Here is a 14,912-nt window from a genome sequence, read left to right as displayed (position 1 = left end):
TCACTGTCCAAGCAAACGAATGCGCACACCCCCAGTTCAGAAAGAGCAAGGACATCGCTGGGAAAATTTGTTGGGTTTGGGGGAAAATCTGGGAGGCAAACTGGGAAGGGCACAAAAAAAATCAAACCATTTCCACACTGGGTTTCAAAGGACAACAAAATAAATATGTCCCCAACGATCTAAACCTAGTAAATATCCCAGCTCTAAGCACAGGGACAGCGACAGATAGCATCCTGGACGCTTCCCATGGTCCATCAGTCCCCAGACACGAGACTGCATTGTTCGACAGCTGTTCTTGGTACATCCCTGTCCTTGCTCCTCAGGGCGTCTCGCTCAATCCCATCTCTTGGGTGGTGCTCTCAGCCTTGGATTGCAGGTTGTGCTCAGCCTTTGGTCCCTCCTGCAGCATGGTCAGCCACTGGCGGAAACCGCTGCCTGTCGGGGCCAGTACCAGCTCATTGAGAATGGCTGCGGCCAGACCCCCGCCAAGTGGGCCCAACCAGAAGACCTGAACAGAGAGCAGAAGCAGAGATGTTAATGAGAGTGGGCAACTCTGGGCCTGCCTCGCTTGCAGGGGAACCGGAACAGGGGGGATAGGGCTATGCCCTCCCACTTTTTACTAGCCATAAGGGCAAGCAATGGGGGAGGAGAGGAGTGAGCAGGGGGCGGGATCTTGGGGGGGGAAGAGGCAGTGTGGAGGCGGGGCCTTAGAGAGAAGGGGTGGTACGGAGGCAGGGCCTCAGGGAGAAGGGGCAGTGTGGCACAAGGAGGCAGGATCACAGTTTCGGCACCTGTGGCCCCCCCAACTTTTCAGGCACTTACGCTGCTCCTGGTTACTTGCCTGGAGCAAACTGTCCAGGTTGCTAAAGCAATCTCTTTCTCTGGGAGCAAACTGATGTAAGATATTCTCAAATGCATTGATAGTTCAAACTCATTCACAATATAATCTTAGTGGGTAACTCATGGTCTGAAGCAGAGCTGGGTGAATAACAGACTTCTTGATTTACTGGCAATTCTGAAAAATTGGGGGGAAAAACAACCCAATCCCTTGTTTCAGGTTGAACAGAAAACAAATCTTTTTCAGAATTTTTGTCAAATCAAAAAGTGTAAAAAAATTTCATTTTGGATCAAAGTGAAATGTTCTGTTTGACCCAGAGTCTAACATTTCGGTTTGACTGCAAGCATTTTTAAATGTTGTTGATTATTTCATTTAAATACAATGAAATGAAATTTTGAAAGAAAAATCTTTTCGAACTGAAAAATTGAAATGTTTCATTTCAAAAATGTCAACATGAAATATTTCAGTTTTTCAGAATTTTCTTTGTTGTTGTTGTTGTTTCAATTAAAACAATTCCGTGAAACCAACACAAATTTGCTAACAGTTTCAGTGTCACTGAATCAGTCTTCTCACCAAACAAATGTTTGGGATAAAAAATGTCACCCCTCTCTCAAAGGTGCTGGAATTAGGGGTGCTGGGGGCTGCTACACCCCCTGGCTTGAAGCGGTTTCCATTGTATGCAGGATTTAGAGTTTGGTTCAATGACTCTCAGCACCTTCACTATAAAAAATTGTTCCAGCCTCTCTGCCCTCTCTAGACCACAGCCAGGCACTGTGAAGATTGGGACTCGGAAATCGGAGCAGTGTTGTCTCGTTTGGATTGACCCTACCCATCTATATTAGAGGCAGAGATGCTAGCAGTGCCTATAGTTAAGGTTGCCTGACACTTTCCATTATAAGACCCTTTAGTGGTTACAGTTGCTTATATCTTTGCCAAACGTTCATGCTGACTTTCCCCATGTAGTATGGCTGAATTTTGGGGGGAAGTTTCAGCAAAAATGGTTCAGCCCTTTCTAAGAACGAAATTAGGGGGAAATACATTGCTTGGCCCATGTTAAAACAATTCCCAGCGCCGTCTCATTGAGAAGCTCCAGCGCCTCCACGCTTTGGAGCAGGGGCTTGAAATGGGCACCGTTTAATGTCCTTTTAACATAGGTTTGTGTGTGTAATTGTGGCCACAGCCGCCACAAAGGCCACAGTCGCCATGGAGGGAGAACCCAGGATCATCAGCACTGAAAATACGAGGCAAGATCCTCAGCTCGTGTAGATCAGCCCAGCTCCGTTAAAACAAATGCAGAGGTGGCTATTTGCACCGGCCGAGGCTGCAGCCCACAGGCATCTACTACTTCAGCAGAGGGAATTGCTCTGTTTCTCTCATTAAGTTAAATTGCTCTGTTTCTCTCATTAAGTTAAATTGCTCTGTTTCTCTCGTTGTAGTTGCTTGGGCCAACTCCTCGTGGGAAGTATAATCACCACCCACAGGTCACTTCGTGAGGGGTTCCCCAGCTTTGGAAGTTTCTTCACCTGCCCCTGACTCAAACATAGAACATATCAGGGCCTTGAAGTCAATAACAAAACTCTCCTTGAGTCCAGCGGGGTCAGGGTCTGAGATTCTCTGAGAAAAGGCAATGAGATTCGCAACAATTGGGTGTTTTGCCTTTTTTCTTAAAAAAAAAAATCCCTCCAATTCCATTACAAGTTGAATCTTTTTATGGAGACATGAATAACCGGGGAAGCCTGCACCAGATTGTGCTCTGCACGTATCCTGATTAAGAGCTTTAATAACCCACCATGTGGGAAGCACATTCCGTCGCCCTCGTAAAGCAAAGAAGGAAATTGGCGTCATCAGTCTCAAACAGAGGAAGAAAAGGCAGAATTGTCAGCAATGGTACGAAAAACGCCACGCTTTGCCCAAAGCAAACACAATCCTCGCTGAAACCGTCCGGCATTTCATCTCCCAGGGAGCTGGGGCCTGATTAGGCGCTCCCCTATACCACTGTAAATCAGACACGACCCATTGGACTAAGTGGAGTGACACCGGTATGGAACCGGCGTGAGATCGGAATCAGGCTCTGTTCTGAAGGCCAGCTGTGGTTATTCTCTCCAATGGACCTGATTCTGCCTTTATTACGGCGGATAATGCATGAAAAGGAGAGGACTCAGCTTGACCCTCAGATCCCAGGAGGCTCTTGCCATTCTGGTAGCTAGAAATTACCGATCGTTTTACTTGGAACCTGGGCACATTTGATCTGAGTAATCGATAACCCCAGAGACCCCTTTGTACAGTCGCTTGCTGGAAAAGAACCGGACTTGAAGCACTGCACAGTCTAAACCAGGCGTGGAAATTGCTCACTTACCCAGTGATTAGCAAATTCAAAAGTAATCAAAGCGGGGCCCAGTGACCGGGCGGGATTCATGCTGCATCCGGTGTAACCGATCTAGAAAGTGACAGAGACACAAGATAAACATGGAAGCTGCAGAAGTTGTCAAAGGGGAGGGAAGTGCCAGGATCCCAAGTAGCAGGATAATTTCTACAGATGCATCAGCCCGACGCCGTAGGGTGCAATAAAACCCCTGCAGCAGGCCTGTGTCTGCTGACTCGGGCGTGGACTGCAGGGCTGTAAAGTGCGGTCTAGACCTTCAGGTTCAAGCTAGAGCCCAAGCTCTGGGCCCCATGTGAGCAGGGAGGGTCACAGAGCCTGGGCCCCAACATCTACACGGCAGATTTACAGTCCTGCAGCATGAGCTCCGTGAGTCCACATCCAAAGACTCCCAAACGTGGCCTGCAGGACCAGGCTTCCTGAAAAGGACGAGCTGCTGCCAGCTTGAGGTGACCAAGTACTCACGGCAACCAGGTGCCCCAGCATGACTGAGAGCCCGATGACCAGGTGCCCGCCCTTGGAAGGGTCTCTCTTGCTCCCGGACGTGGCGAGGATGCAGAGGACCAGCTGGAAGGAGACGATCACCTCTATGCCGAGGGCTTGCAGGAGCGTGACCCCCGGAGCCAGCTGTGCTTTCAGAACCAGAGACACAACAACAGCGTTACAAGGTGGAGAGGTTCGGCTGGGCCAGGCCCCGGCTTCTGCTTGGCTATGGGGAATGGCAGGCACCAGTGCAGATAATGACTCGGGAGGGTTCCCAGCCCAGCTCAGGGGTGTTCACAGCATAGGAGGACAGGGCAGGCTACCACAGCACAGGCAGCTGCTGGCCAGAGGAATTTCACTGGTGGTTCTATTAAGGCCAAAGCCCTTCATGGCCTGGCAGCAATGGTGAGATGTGCCTTACTGTCCCTCTTTTCTTCCACCATCATTTACAAACAGGGGCGAGGGCACTGGACTGGCACGCAGAGTTCAGTTCCCTGCATGGCCACTGCCTGCTGGGCTGCCCTTCAGCAAGTCACTTCCCTGCTCTGTGCCTCAGTTTCCCCATCTATACAATGGGGATAATGATACAGACCTCCTTGTAAAGGGCTTTAAGCTATACTGATGGAAAGCCCTAGGTATTAGTATTAGTATTATCACCAGAGACGTCAGGCAACCTGCACCTACAACCATAAACCAGCTTACAAGTGTGCGATCACATCGATGCAACAACACCTCCCCTCCATATAGTGCAGTTCCACACTCGCTGGCCCCATGCTCTGAGAGACAGGCACACACACACACACCCTTAACCATGCACACACCACCACCCCCAAATTCACACCCACACACCAGCCCTTTGCCCAGAGCTGTATGGGCACACCCGGCCAGCACATTCCCTTGCACCTGTACAGATGATCACAAACACACTGCACCCTCTATCCCTTCCCTTTTTTAAATTCTTACTCATGTTTATCACATCAGTGCCTAAGGACATGAGAACGGCCATACTGGGTCAGACCAAAGGTCCATCTAGCCCAGTATCCTATCTTCTGACAGCGGCCAATGCCCGATGCCCCAGAGGGAATGAACAGAAGTGATCCATTCCCTGTCGCTCATTCCCAGCTTCTGGCAAACAGAGGTTAGGGACACCATCCCTGCCCATCCTGGCTAATAGCCATTGATGGACCTATCCTCCATGAATTTTTCTAGGTTTTTTTTTTTTTAAACCTGTTATAGTCTTGGCCTTCACAACATCCTCTGGCAAAGAGTTCCACAGGTTGACTGTGTGTTGTGTGAAGAAATACTTCCTTTTGTTTTAAACCTAATGCCTATTAATTTAATTTGGTGACTCCTGGTTCTTGTATGAGAAGGAGTAAATAAAACTCCCTTATTTACTTTCTCCACACCAGTCATGATTGTATAGACCTCTATCATACCCCCCCCCAGTCATCTTTTGTCCAAGCTGAAAACTCCCAGTCTTATTAATCTCTCCTCATATGGAAGCTGTTCCGTACCCCTAATCATATTTGTTGCCCTTTTTTGAACCTTTTCCAATTCCAACATATCTTTTTTGAGATGAGGTGACCACATCTGCACGCAGTATTCAAGATGTGGGCGTACAATGGATTCATATAGAGGCAACATGATATTTTCTGTCTTATTATCTATCCATTTCTTAATGATTCCCAACATTCTGTTCGCTTTTTTGACCTGCTGCTGTACATTGACTCTTTCCTGAGTGGTAACAGCTAATTTAGACCCCATCATTTTATATGTACAGTCGGGATTATGTTTTCCAATGTGCATTACTTTGCATTTATCAACACTGAATTTCATCTGCCATTTTGTTGCCCAGTCACCCAGTTTTGTGAGGTCCCTTTGTAACTCTTCTCATCTGCTGTGGACTTAACTATCTTGAGCAGTCTTGTACCATCTGCGAATTTTGCCACCTTACTGTTTACCCCTTTTTCCAGATCATTTATTAATATGTTGAATAGGACTAGGCCCAGTACACACCCCTGGGGGACACCACTTTTTACCTCTCTTCATTCTGAAAACTGACCATTTATTCCTACACTTTGTTTCCTATCTTTTAACCAGTTACCAATTCATGAGAGAACCTTCCCTCTTATCCCATGACAGCTTACTTTGCTTAAGAGCCTTTGGTGAGGGAACTTGTCAAAGGCTTTCTGAAAATCTAAGTACACTTTATTCACTGGATCCCCTTTGTCCACATGCTTGTTGACCCCCTCAAAGAATTCTAGTAGATTGGTGAGGCATGATTTCCCTTTACAAAAACCACATTGACGCTTCCCCAACAAATTATGTTCATCTATGTCTCTGATCATTCTGTTCTTTACTATAGTTTCAACCAATTTGTCCAGTACTGAAGTCGGGCTTACCGGCCTGTAATTGCCAAGATCACCTCTGGAGCCATTTTTAAAAATTGGCATCACATTAGCTATGCTCCAGTTATTTGGTACAGAAGTTGATTCAAATGATAGGTTACAAACCTATCATTTAGTAGTTCTGCAATTTCACGTTTTAGTTCCTTCAGAACTCTTGGGTGAATGCCATCTGGTGTTGGTGATTTATTACTGTTTAGTTTACCAGTTTGTTCCAAAATCCCCTCAATCTGGGACAGTTCCTCAGATTTGTCACCTAAAAAGAATGGCTCAAGTTGGGGAATCTCCCTCACATCCCCAGCCATGAAGACAGATGCAAAGAATTCATTTAGTTTCTCCGCAATGGCCTTATCGTCCTTGAGTGCTCCTTTAGCATCTCGATTGCCCGGTGGTCCGAGTGGTTGTTTAGCAGGCTTCCTGCTTCTGATGTACTTAAAGAAAATTTTGCTGTTGCTTTGAGTCTTTGCTTCAACTTCATTTTTGGCCTTCCTAATTATATTTTTTACACTTCACTTGACAGAGTTTATGCTCCTTTCTATTTTCCTCAATAGGATTTAACTTCCACTTTTTAAAGGATGCCTGTTTGCCTCTCACTGCTTCTTTTACTTTTTTGGTTTAGCCATGGTGGCTTTTTTTTGGTCCTTTTAAAGTTGCAGTGTACATTTAATCTGAGTCACTATTATGGTGTATTTAAACGTTCCATGCAGCTTGCAGGGATTTCACTTTTAGCGCTGTCCCTTTTAACTTCTGTTTAACCGCCTGCCTCATTTGTGTGTCATTCCCCTCTCTGAAATTAAATGCTACCATAGGGGGCTGCTGTGGTGTCCCCCCTACCACACACCCCTGGGATGTTAAATTTTAATTATGTTATGGTCACTATTACCAAGCCATCCAGCTATATTCACCTCTTGGACCAGATCCTGTATTGCACTTAGGACTAAATCAAGAATTGTGGATTTTAGGACTAGCTGCTCCAAGCATCATTTATTAAAGTGTCAAGAAACTTTGTCTCTGTATCCCATACCAAGATGATATGTACCCAGTCAATAGGGGGGGTAGTTGAAATCCCCCATTATTACTGAGTTGATTTCTGTAGTCTCTCTCTCCCCGAGCATTTCACAGTCACTATCACCATCCTGGTCACTATCACAGGGTCCACTCACTGCAAATGGCACCCCCTGCTGGCTGCCCTGGGGGATTCACTCTGCCAGCTTGCGCTCTCCCTTCAGTGATGTCTTCCCCTGACCTCTCTTGCTCTGCTGTCCAGCTCACTCCCAGGCCCTGCAGCAAAGTCACTAAAACCCTTCCTTTCCAAGGAATTCACAGGCTTTCCAGACCTGCTGTCTGGCTGATGCCTGCAATGCCCTGGCCCCTGACCACTCCCCAGTGGCTGGTAGGGGAATCCAGGCCTGCCCTCTACACTGGGGTCCAGCCCGGAGACCCTATAACAAGCAGCCAAAGTCTTAGCTCTTACTGCTGTTTCCCTGGGCTTCTTCCTACATCTCCAGCTGCCCCCTGCCCCCAGGTTTGCCAGCTTACAACTCCCCCCACTCTGGGCATGACTGCAGCCTGTTTCCCTTCAGCCTTTCCAGCAGTAGACCCTTAAACATGCCTCCCTCATCCCAGAAAGGGGCTGTCCTAGTTCAGCAGCAGAAGCCCCTACTCACAGCCAACTACCTGGCTTTATACAAGCCCTGCCTCTTCGTGCACAGGTGAGTCTGTTCCTAATCAGCTGCCTCCAGCCTAAAGCTCCCCCTGTTTGCAGCCTTGTTAGCTGATTGGGCCTAGTTGGCCTAATTCAGCTCTTGCTGGGCTAGTGTGAGGAGCTCACCCCATCACAAACCGAGGGAGGGAGGATGAGAATTATTTACAAGGTGAAAGCAGGTAAACATACACACCAATGAGTTACAGGCTTAGGTTCCAAAAGGTAATAGTATCTGCTGTATATGCAATGAAAATGATCGGGGGGGTTGGGGCACATGACTCTTGAGGAGAGGCTGAGGGAACTGGGCTTATTTAGTCTGTAGAAGAGAAGAGTGAGGGGGGATTTGATAGCAGCCTTCAACTACTTGAAGGGGGGTTCCAAAGAGGACGGAGCTCGGCTGTTCTCAGTGGTGGCAGATGACAGAACAAGGAGCAATGGTCTCAAGTTGCAGTGGGGGAGGTCTAGGTTGGATATTAGGAAACACTATTTCACTAGGAGGGTGGTGAAGCACTGGAATGGGTTATCTAGGGAGGTGGTGGAATCTCCTTCCTTAAAGGTTTTTAAGGTCAGGCTTGACAAAGCCCTGGCTGGGATGATTTAGTTGGGGTTGGTCCTACTTTAAGCAGGGGTAGGATTAGATGACCTCCTGAGGTCTCTTCCAACCCTGATATTCTGTGATTCTATATGCAAGCTCTATATGTGCTTTAAGGCTAACTCAAACTAACCAGCTTAGCGATCCCTCACTTATGCTTACAAATATTGCCCTCTCCAAATCCCAAGCATCATAGTGATGATAATTTCTCTTTAACAGGGACTTTTATTCCCTTCCCCCAGCTTTCAAGCTGTGATGGGACGAGGTCTTGTGCACGTCCCCTCTTCATGGGTGTGGAGGGGAAAATCAACAAAGTCTTTTGTCCCCTGATGTTCCCCAATGGTTTGTCTGGTGTCTTTAGGCCTTCTTTTGGTGGGGAGGAGATGACACCTCTGGTGGTGAACTAGTATTTCACACTCGCTGATGCGTCTCTCCTGACTGTGGGGTTTTACAGTTATAGCAAACACTTTCCTAGTTGCAGAGCAAACACTTAAATATTGCCTTACAACATGGGATACAGCTCGATTAATACATGCTGCATCCGACAAGCATTTCATAAAGTCTAAACACTAAACATATTCTTATAACTCTAATGTCAATTTTAACAACACTAACACACAAGCGAGCCAGACTGGTTTCCAGCTATGTTCAGCAAGGCCCAGGGACCTTGGCATGAGCTGGCACCTGCTCTGCCAGCGTCACAATGTCTACACTACAAATGCTACAGTGGCACATGCCACCTCTAGGGATTTACTTCCTTTACTCTTAGCTTTAGGGCCTTTTTGACGAAGCTTCTCATTATATTGCAATCTTCCTTCCGTACGGATCAGAGCTCAGTTGCTGACGTGTGTTAGCAACTAGTCCTCTGACCGCATGGTGGATTCCTCACTTAGTAAGACACGTGTTGCGACAGCCCCTCGCTCCCACTGTAGTGATGTAGGCAGGAATTCTGCATTTTAAACACAGGGCCAACCTGGCAGAAGTTGGCCAGCCAGGAAGGACCAACCACGCTTGAGGCCCCACTGTGCTAGGTGCTGTATAGAGTAGTAGATGGGCCCTGCCCTGAACAGCTTAGAATCTAAATAGCCATGACAGGCACAGGGTGAGGGAAAGGGGCAGACCACTGGTTTCACCCGTCTCCCACTCTCATTCACCCCGATGCGCTGGGTGCTCTGCGGCTGGTCATTGTCACTAGTAGCTAATGTCACCGTCACTGAGAGCTCAGTGCCAAGTGGGAGCAGAATCAGGGTGCTGTCCCGGAGTAGCAAACTCGTGCAGTGCATGTCAGTCAGCACCATGGGCTCCCCCGTTCAAATCCTTGCCTAACCCTCATTCACTTCACTGGGAGTTTGACCTGAGTCAGGACCTCAGATCTGGGCCCTTGAGCTGGAAAAGTTCAGCTGGGTCAAGAAGTCCATCCTGCCCAGTCCCCCAAAGGCGTCAGCTCAGGATTAAAACTGGATGACATTTTTTGGACAAACCCTTTTTTTGCCCCCCAAAAAATAAAATGCAGATTCAGATCGACCGAAACATTTAGTGAACTCATGTCAATTTCACAGAATTGGGAAAAAAAGCTGAAACAATCAAACCACTTCGGTTTTTTGATGCAAAGCAACTTTTGGTTTTGAAGTTTCTTTTAAGCTTATATTTTAAAAGGTTAAAAAAAAAACTCACGTGAAACAAAACATTTTTTTTCCTGACTTTTTTGGTTCACCGAAAAAGAGAAAAACAAAAAAACAAAAATTGATTTCCAGGTTGATTTTTTTTTCAGATTTGTTGGTTTATCCAATGAACCAGAAGAAATGTTTATTCACACGGCTCTATTCAGGCTTGTCCCCCTACAGTGCATTTAGTTTCAAGGGCAGACAAGACTAGACTTTTTAGTTGGGGATTGGCCCTGCTTTGAGCAGGGGGTTGGACTAGATGACCTCCTGAGGTCCCTTCCAACCCTGAGATTCTATGATTCTATGACTACCAGATTGAGATGGTGGGGAAGTCCTGCCCCATTGAAGTCACTGGGAAAAAAACTCCCATTGACTTCAGTAAGGCCAGGGTTTCACTGTGTGTATTCCCTGGCAGGACCAATGCTCTGGTAGCTATTCCAGTTAGTCCCTTTCCCATGTCCTAGCCTGGAGATGGATATTAATCCCTAGATCTGCAAAGAGTCTCGAATCAATCCCTTGTTATGTGGCAATTAACGTAAAGGTCACAACAGCTTTATAGAAATGCTAAGAACAAGCGGATGACGTCAGTGGCATTTAGTCTCATGGGGCTGTTGGGAACCAGCAGCAGACTTCATGCACGTCCCGACTTTCTTTCCAAAGTGTTTGGTCCCAATTTTGGAGATTTTCGTGAGGGGGTTTGCTGCACTGGTGAGAACCAGGCACCGTGCAGATAAATCTTGCTCCTCCCCATGTGGTCCTACACCACTCTGTGATGAGCTTCCTATCGCTAGGGTGACCAGAGGTCCCGTTTTGGCTGGGACCGTCCCTTTTTTTAAGCCCTGTCCCGGATTTTTTGGCCAAGGTGGGCGTTTGTCCCATTGGCTCTCGCCAACTCGATCAACAATGTTTTTTTGTCAAAAAGTGGGATGCGGCGGAACATGCTGGGCCGGGGCGGTGGCGAGCGGAGATCCCAGTCCCGCACAGCGGGGAAGGCAGGGCTTGGGCAGGTGGCAGGCAGGACTCAAGCGACGCCAGCCCCAACCTCATGGGGGAGGCCAGGTAGGGCTTGGGCGAGCAGCAATGCCAGCCCCCTGGGAGGGGGGCTCAGGTGAGTGGGTGGGGCCAGCCCCATTGTGGGGGAGCAGCTCAGGTGAGTGGCTGGGACCACCCCTGCATGCGGGGAGGGGGAGCCTTCGGCTAGCCCCGTGTGGTGTCCTGTTTTCCCTTTGGGGAATATGGTCACCCTACCTATTGCAATCCTGAGACCTCGCCCATTTCTGCTAACGTGCCTCTCTCCTGGCCTGCGAAACCCCCTGCAATTCAGGTGGGAACCCACCTCTGCCTGAATCCTGATCTGCAGCTTCCCCTGCCCGTGCCAGTCTTGAGGCTGCCCCCGTGCTCTGCTATGCCAAGCACCTCAGCTCTGGCCTGTCCCTGAGGATGGGGGCTGGTGGGGGTAGCAAATTGTGACTGGGGCAGCAAAAAACAGTACCTGGGTGTTGGTAACAGCTGCTGGTAGGGGATCGGGACAAGGGAGGGCTCTGGATCTCTGCGCTGGCAGGCTGCTGTATTGCCCATCCGCTTGGCTGGGGGAGCAGGAGTGGGCTCTGTACTCAGGCAGGTAGCTCGACAGGGCAGGCAATGGGGGAACGGGAGCTGTTTTCACAGCCCTGGGACCTGCCCTGGCATCAGGAGTCATGTGGAGGGGAAAGGTAGGGGGGCGGGGCTGGGGCTGAGGGAGGGGATTCCGGGGCACCTGGCCACGCGGCGCGTGGGCCAGGAAGAGGTGGACCGTGCGGTGGGGGTTGGTGAGGGAGGGCACTGTGCCCCGGGAGGGGATTCCGGTGGGTTGGAGGAGGGGGCATTTAGTAACAAGACGTGAAGAGCGACCCAGCCCCTCAGCTTGCAACCCCGCCTGCCGTCACTCTCGTGTTAGGAGACTAGGGCAGGGGCTGTGTCTTCCCATGGACGCCCCCAGCAATAAGAGGTTCCCCCTTGCAAACCCGGAGCCTTCTAGCAAATGAGGGCCAGAACCTATCCGGCAAACCGAGAGGCAACGCCAATGAATGCTGACGTATCTGCACCAGGAATTATTCTCTGGCCTGTGTTGTGCGGGGATCAGACTGGATGATCGCAGTGGTCCCGTCTCACCTTGGAATCTACGAATAGCCCCCTCTGCCTGTCCGGTCCTCAGACTTTGCCCTGTGTGGTGCCTAGTCTGTCTCTCTGGCGGTGTGCTTCCCTCAGCGCTATCCCAAGCTCCGCGCTGAGCCGCGACTGGCGGATGGACTGACACAGCCTGGCAACACTCAGGCCAGGTCTACGCTACACACGTACATCGGTAGAACTATGTCGCTCGGGGGTGTGAAAAATCCACCCCCCTGAGGAATGCAGTGACACCGACCTAGTCCCTGGTGTAGACAGCGCTGCGCTGGCGGGAGAGCTTTCTAGCACATTCCACCATCCTTTTCCACACACCGCTGCACAGAAGGGCTCCGAACCAGGGGGACAAAAACGCATCCGATTAGAGTGACAGGCCGTTTCGCAAGAGTTGTTACTGGAACTGGCTCTAACACCCCCAGAACACAGGCAGTGCCACGGCAGGAGGAGACCCTCCCCCCCGGCTCCCCAGCCCAGTTTCCTGTCTCATCCAGGAACAGATGAATCTTCAGAGGAAGGCGCACACTCTTTATTTTTACCCAAACAATTTGGTGAAACTGGCATGAATTTGCAAAATGTTTTGGTGTTGTGCTGACTCTGCCCTTTTCACTGAAAAAAGGTTTTGGCCAGCGAAAAATTTTGCCCGGCTCTATCTTAGCCCTGGTCTACACTACAAAATTACTTCAATATCACTACCTCGCTCAGGGATGCGAATCCACGTGGCTATATGAACCTAAGCGCCAGTGTAGACAGCGGGTGGATTAACTAAGCTAACAGAAGTTCTCTCCTGTCGGCTTACAGCATCTTCCTTAAAAGCGCTACGGCAGCGCAGCTGCATGCCGATGCAGCGTTTTAAGTGCAGACCTGTCCCTAACCCCAGTTTTTGTTCTGCCCTCTTTGGGGCTTTCCTGTCTGCAGTGACAGGCATCCTTTGTGTGCTGAATTCAGTGCAGATTCTCACCCCAGACACACACACCGCGCTCTCTCCCCCGGAGATGTTAATTTCCGATTGGTTTCCTTAATCTAAAATTCTTTTCATCTGGAACTGAAAGTAACTGGCTCGTTCTTGGTGTCTGGAAACAAACGACACACTAGAACTGAGCAAAGGATTGGTTTTTTTCGGTTTGGTCACCAAGGCAAAAAATCCGGGGGGGAAATTATTCGTTTTGAACCAAAACTGGATTTTTTTTCAGTTGCTCTGACTGAAACAACAAATAAACAAACAAAAACAACAACAAAAACTTCTTTTCAGACTGAAAAACACCTGAAACAAGATGGGGGGGGAAAAAGGAAACCAAACTAGTTTTTTCAGCTTTTGCATTCCACTTTGGGTGTTGTTCAGCCTCTGGTTTTTGATTTGGTCGGTTGGTTTGTAAATCCAATCCAATTTCAAAATGAAACATTGTTTTGAAATGAAAAGCCAGACCGTGTCATTTCGAAAGGGTCAGAACAAACTGGTTCCGACACAAAGTTCAGAGCCCCCCTCCCACCCACTCTAGGGCCGCACAGAGTTGGGTTTGATTCAGGGCCATCTCTAATGCCCATGGCCCACCTCCTGCTTGGGACCTCTCCTAGAAGAACCAACTCCCCAGGGCCCTGGGACTCGTTACTCACCTTGTTGACACCCATCTCCCCCCGGGCGTGTTCTGGAGTCAGCCCGTAGAGGAGAGCCGAGGCGGTGATGCCCCCGAGCAGCTGTGCCAGGATGTAGCACATGGCCCAGGCTGGCCTCACTTTCACCGCCACCAGCATGGAGACGGTCACCGCCGGGTTCAGATGACCGCCGCTCAGGGGCAAGGCACAGTAGGACATGAGAGCCACCGAGCTCCCGAAGGCCAGCGACACGTGGAGCGGGTTGGGGGAGGCCAAGCTGCAAGGAGCCTGTGTCCCCACGTCCCCCAGGCTGGGGGTGGCAGCAACGGCTGAGTACATGGTACCGCTCGGCTCAGAACCAGCCCCGGAGGACTGGCTCTGGGCAGTGATGCCCGGATTCCCTGGGTCAACTGCAGGCTGAGTCCAAGGCGTGATGGAGGCCAACCCGGTGAAGAGAAAGATCCCGGTGCCCATAAACTCAGCCAGCAAAGCTTTGAGGAGACAAACGTCCCAAGCTCTGCAGGGCACCCGGGGCAGCTCCATCCTAAAACACGGCGAAGGATCCCAGGGCACGAGTGACGTTCTAGGGCTCAGTTCTGTCCCCTTCGCCTTTATAGCATCGCCCCCTCCCTCTCCCCTTCTGCAGCAGGTGCTGCGCGGACGTCAGCGGGAGGCGGGGACTGGCTTGACTCCGGCAGGCTTTCCGGGAACAGGATCCAAAGTGGTGCAGTGTCAAGACCAACCACTAGGGGCCTTGGCCAGAGCATGGCTGAGGCCGATTTGACCTGGCTTGGGCAGGAGGGCAGAGGTTGGGGGGGGGGATGGGGGAGCATGGCCCGGGCATGTACCCCTCCTGCAGACCGCAGCCTCCTGCTGACCAACCAGGAGGGATGCAGGATTCCCTTCGGCCGGCTCCCCTTATGGATAGGGGATGATCCGGCCTCCAGCTCTTGCGTGGGGAAAGAAGCTCCTTCCATCTTCCCTCTCCGACGCTGCACAGGGCAGCACCCATCCCAGGGCAATGGAAATATTTACCTGCCTAGTGTCCAGAGCTGTCGGGCGGCTGAGGGCTGGCCTCTGTATGAGCAGAGC

The 14,912-nt window shown here is 49.9% G+C and overlaps 1 protein-coding gene across 1 annotated transcript; it reads right to left on the bottom strand.

Annotated features, from left to right (window-relative positions):
- Positions 1–319: 319 nt before the first annotated feature.
- LOC112120177 (aquaporin-5-like) lies at positions 320–14,363 on the bottom strand. The gene is made up of 4 exons (XM_024219159.2): positions 13,842–14,363; positions 3,684–3,845; positions 3,195–3,275; positions 320–508 (listed from the first exon to the last, which is right to left on the bottom strand). The coding sequence occupies exons 1-4, from the start codon at positions 14,361–14,363 to the stop codon at positions 320–322; spliced, it is 954 nt and encodes a 317-aa protein (XP_024074927.2).
- Between the last annotated feature and the right edge of the window lie 549 nt (positions 14,364–14,912).

Source organism: Terrapene carolina, unplaced genomic scaffold (assembly GCF_002925995.2).
Source record: "Terrapene carolina triunguis isolate 2854851 unplaced genomic scaffold, T_m_triunguis-2.0 Scaffold193, whole genome shotgun sequence".
NCBI lineage: Eukaryota > Metazoa > Chordata > Testudines > Emydidae > Terrapene > Terrapene triunguis.
This window is presented reverse-complemented; position numbering and strand designations above follow the sequence as displayed.

Excerpts from the sequence above, each read along its gene's own strand:
- LOC112120177 (XM_024219159.2), bottom strand. The coding sequence starts at position 14,363 with ATGGAGCTGCCCCGGGTGCCCTGCAGAGCTTGGGACGTTTGTCTCCTC. Across the intron at positions 3,846-13,841 it reads GGGAGATGGGTGTCAACAAG|CTGGCTCCGGGGGTCACGCT; the intron begins GTGAGTAACGAG and ends CTGAAAGCACAG. Across the intron at positions 509-3,194 it reads TTGAATTTGCTAATCACTGG|GTCTTCTGGTTGGGCCCACT; the intron begins GTAAGTGAGCAA and ends CTCTCTGTTCAG.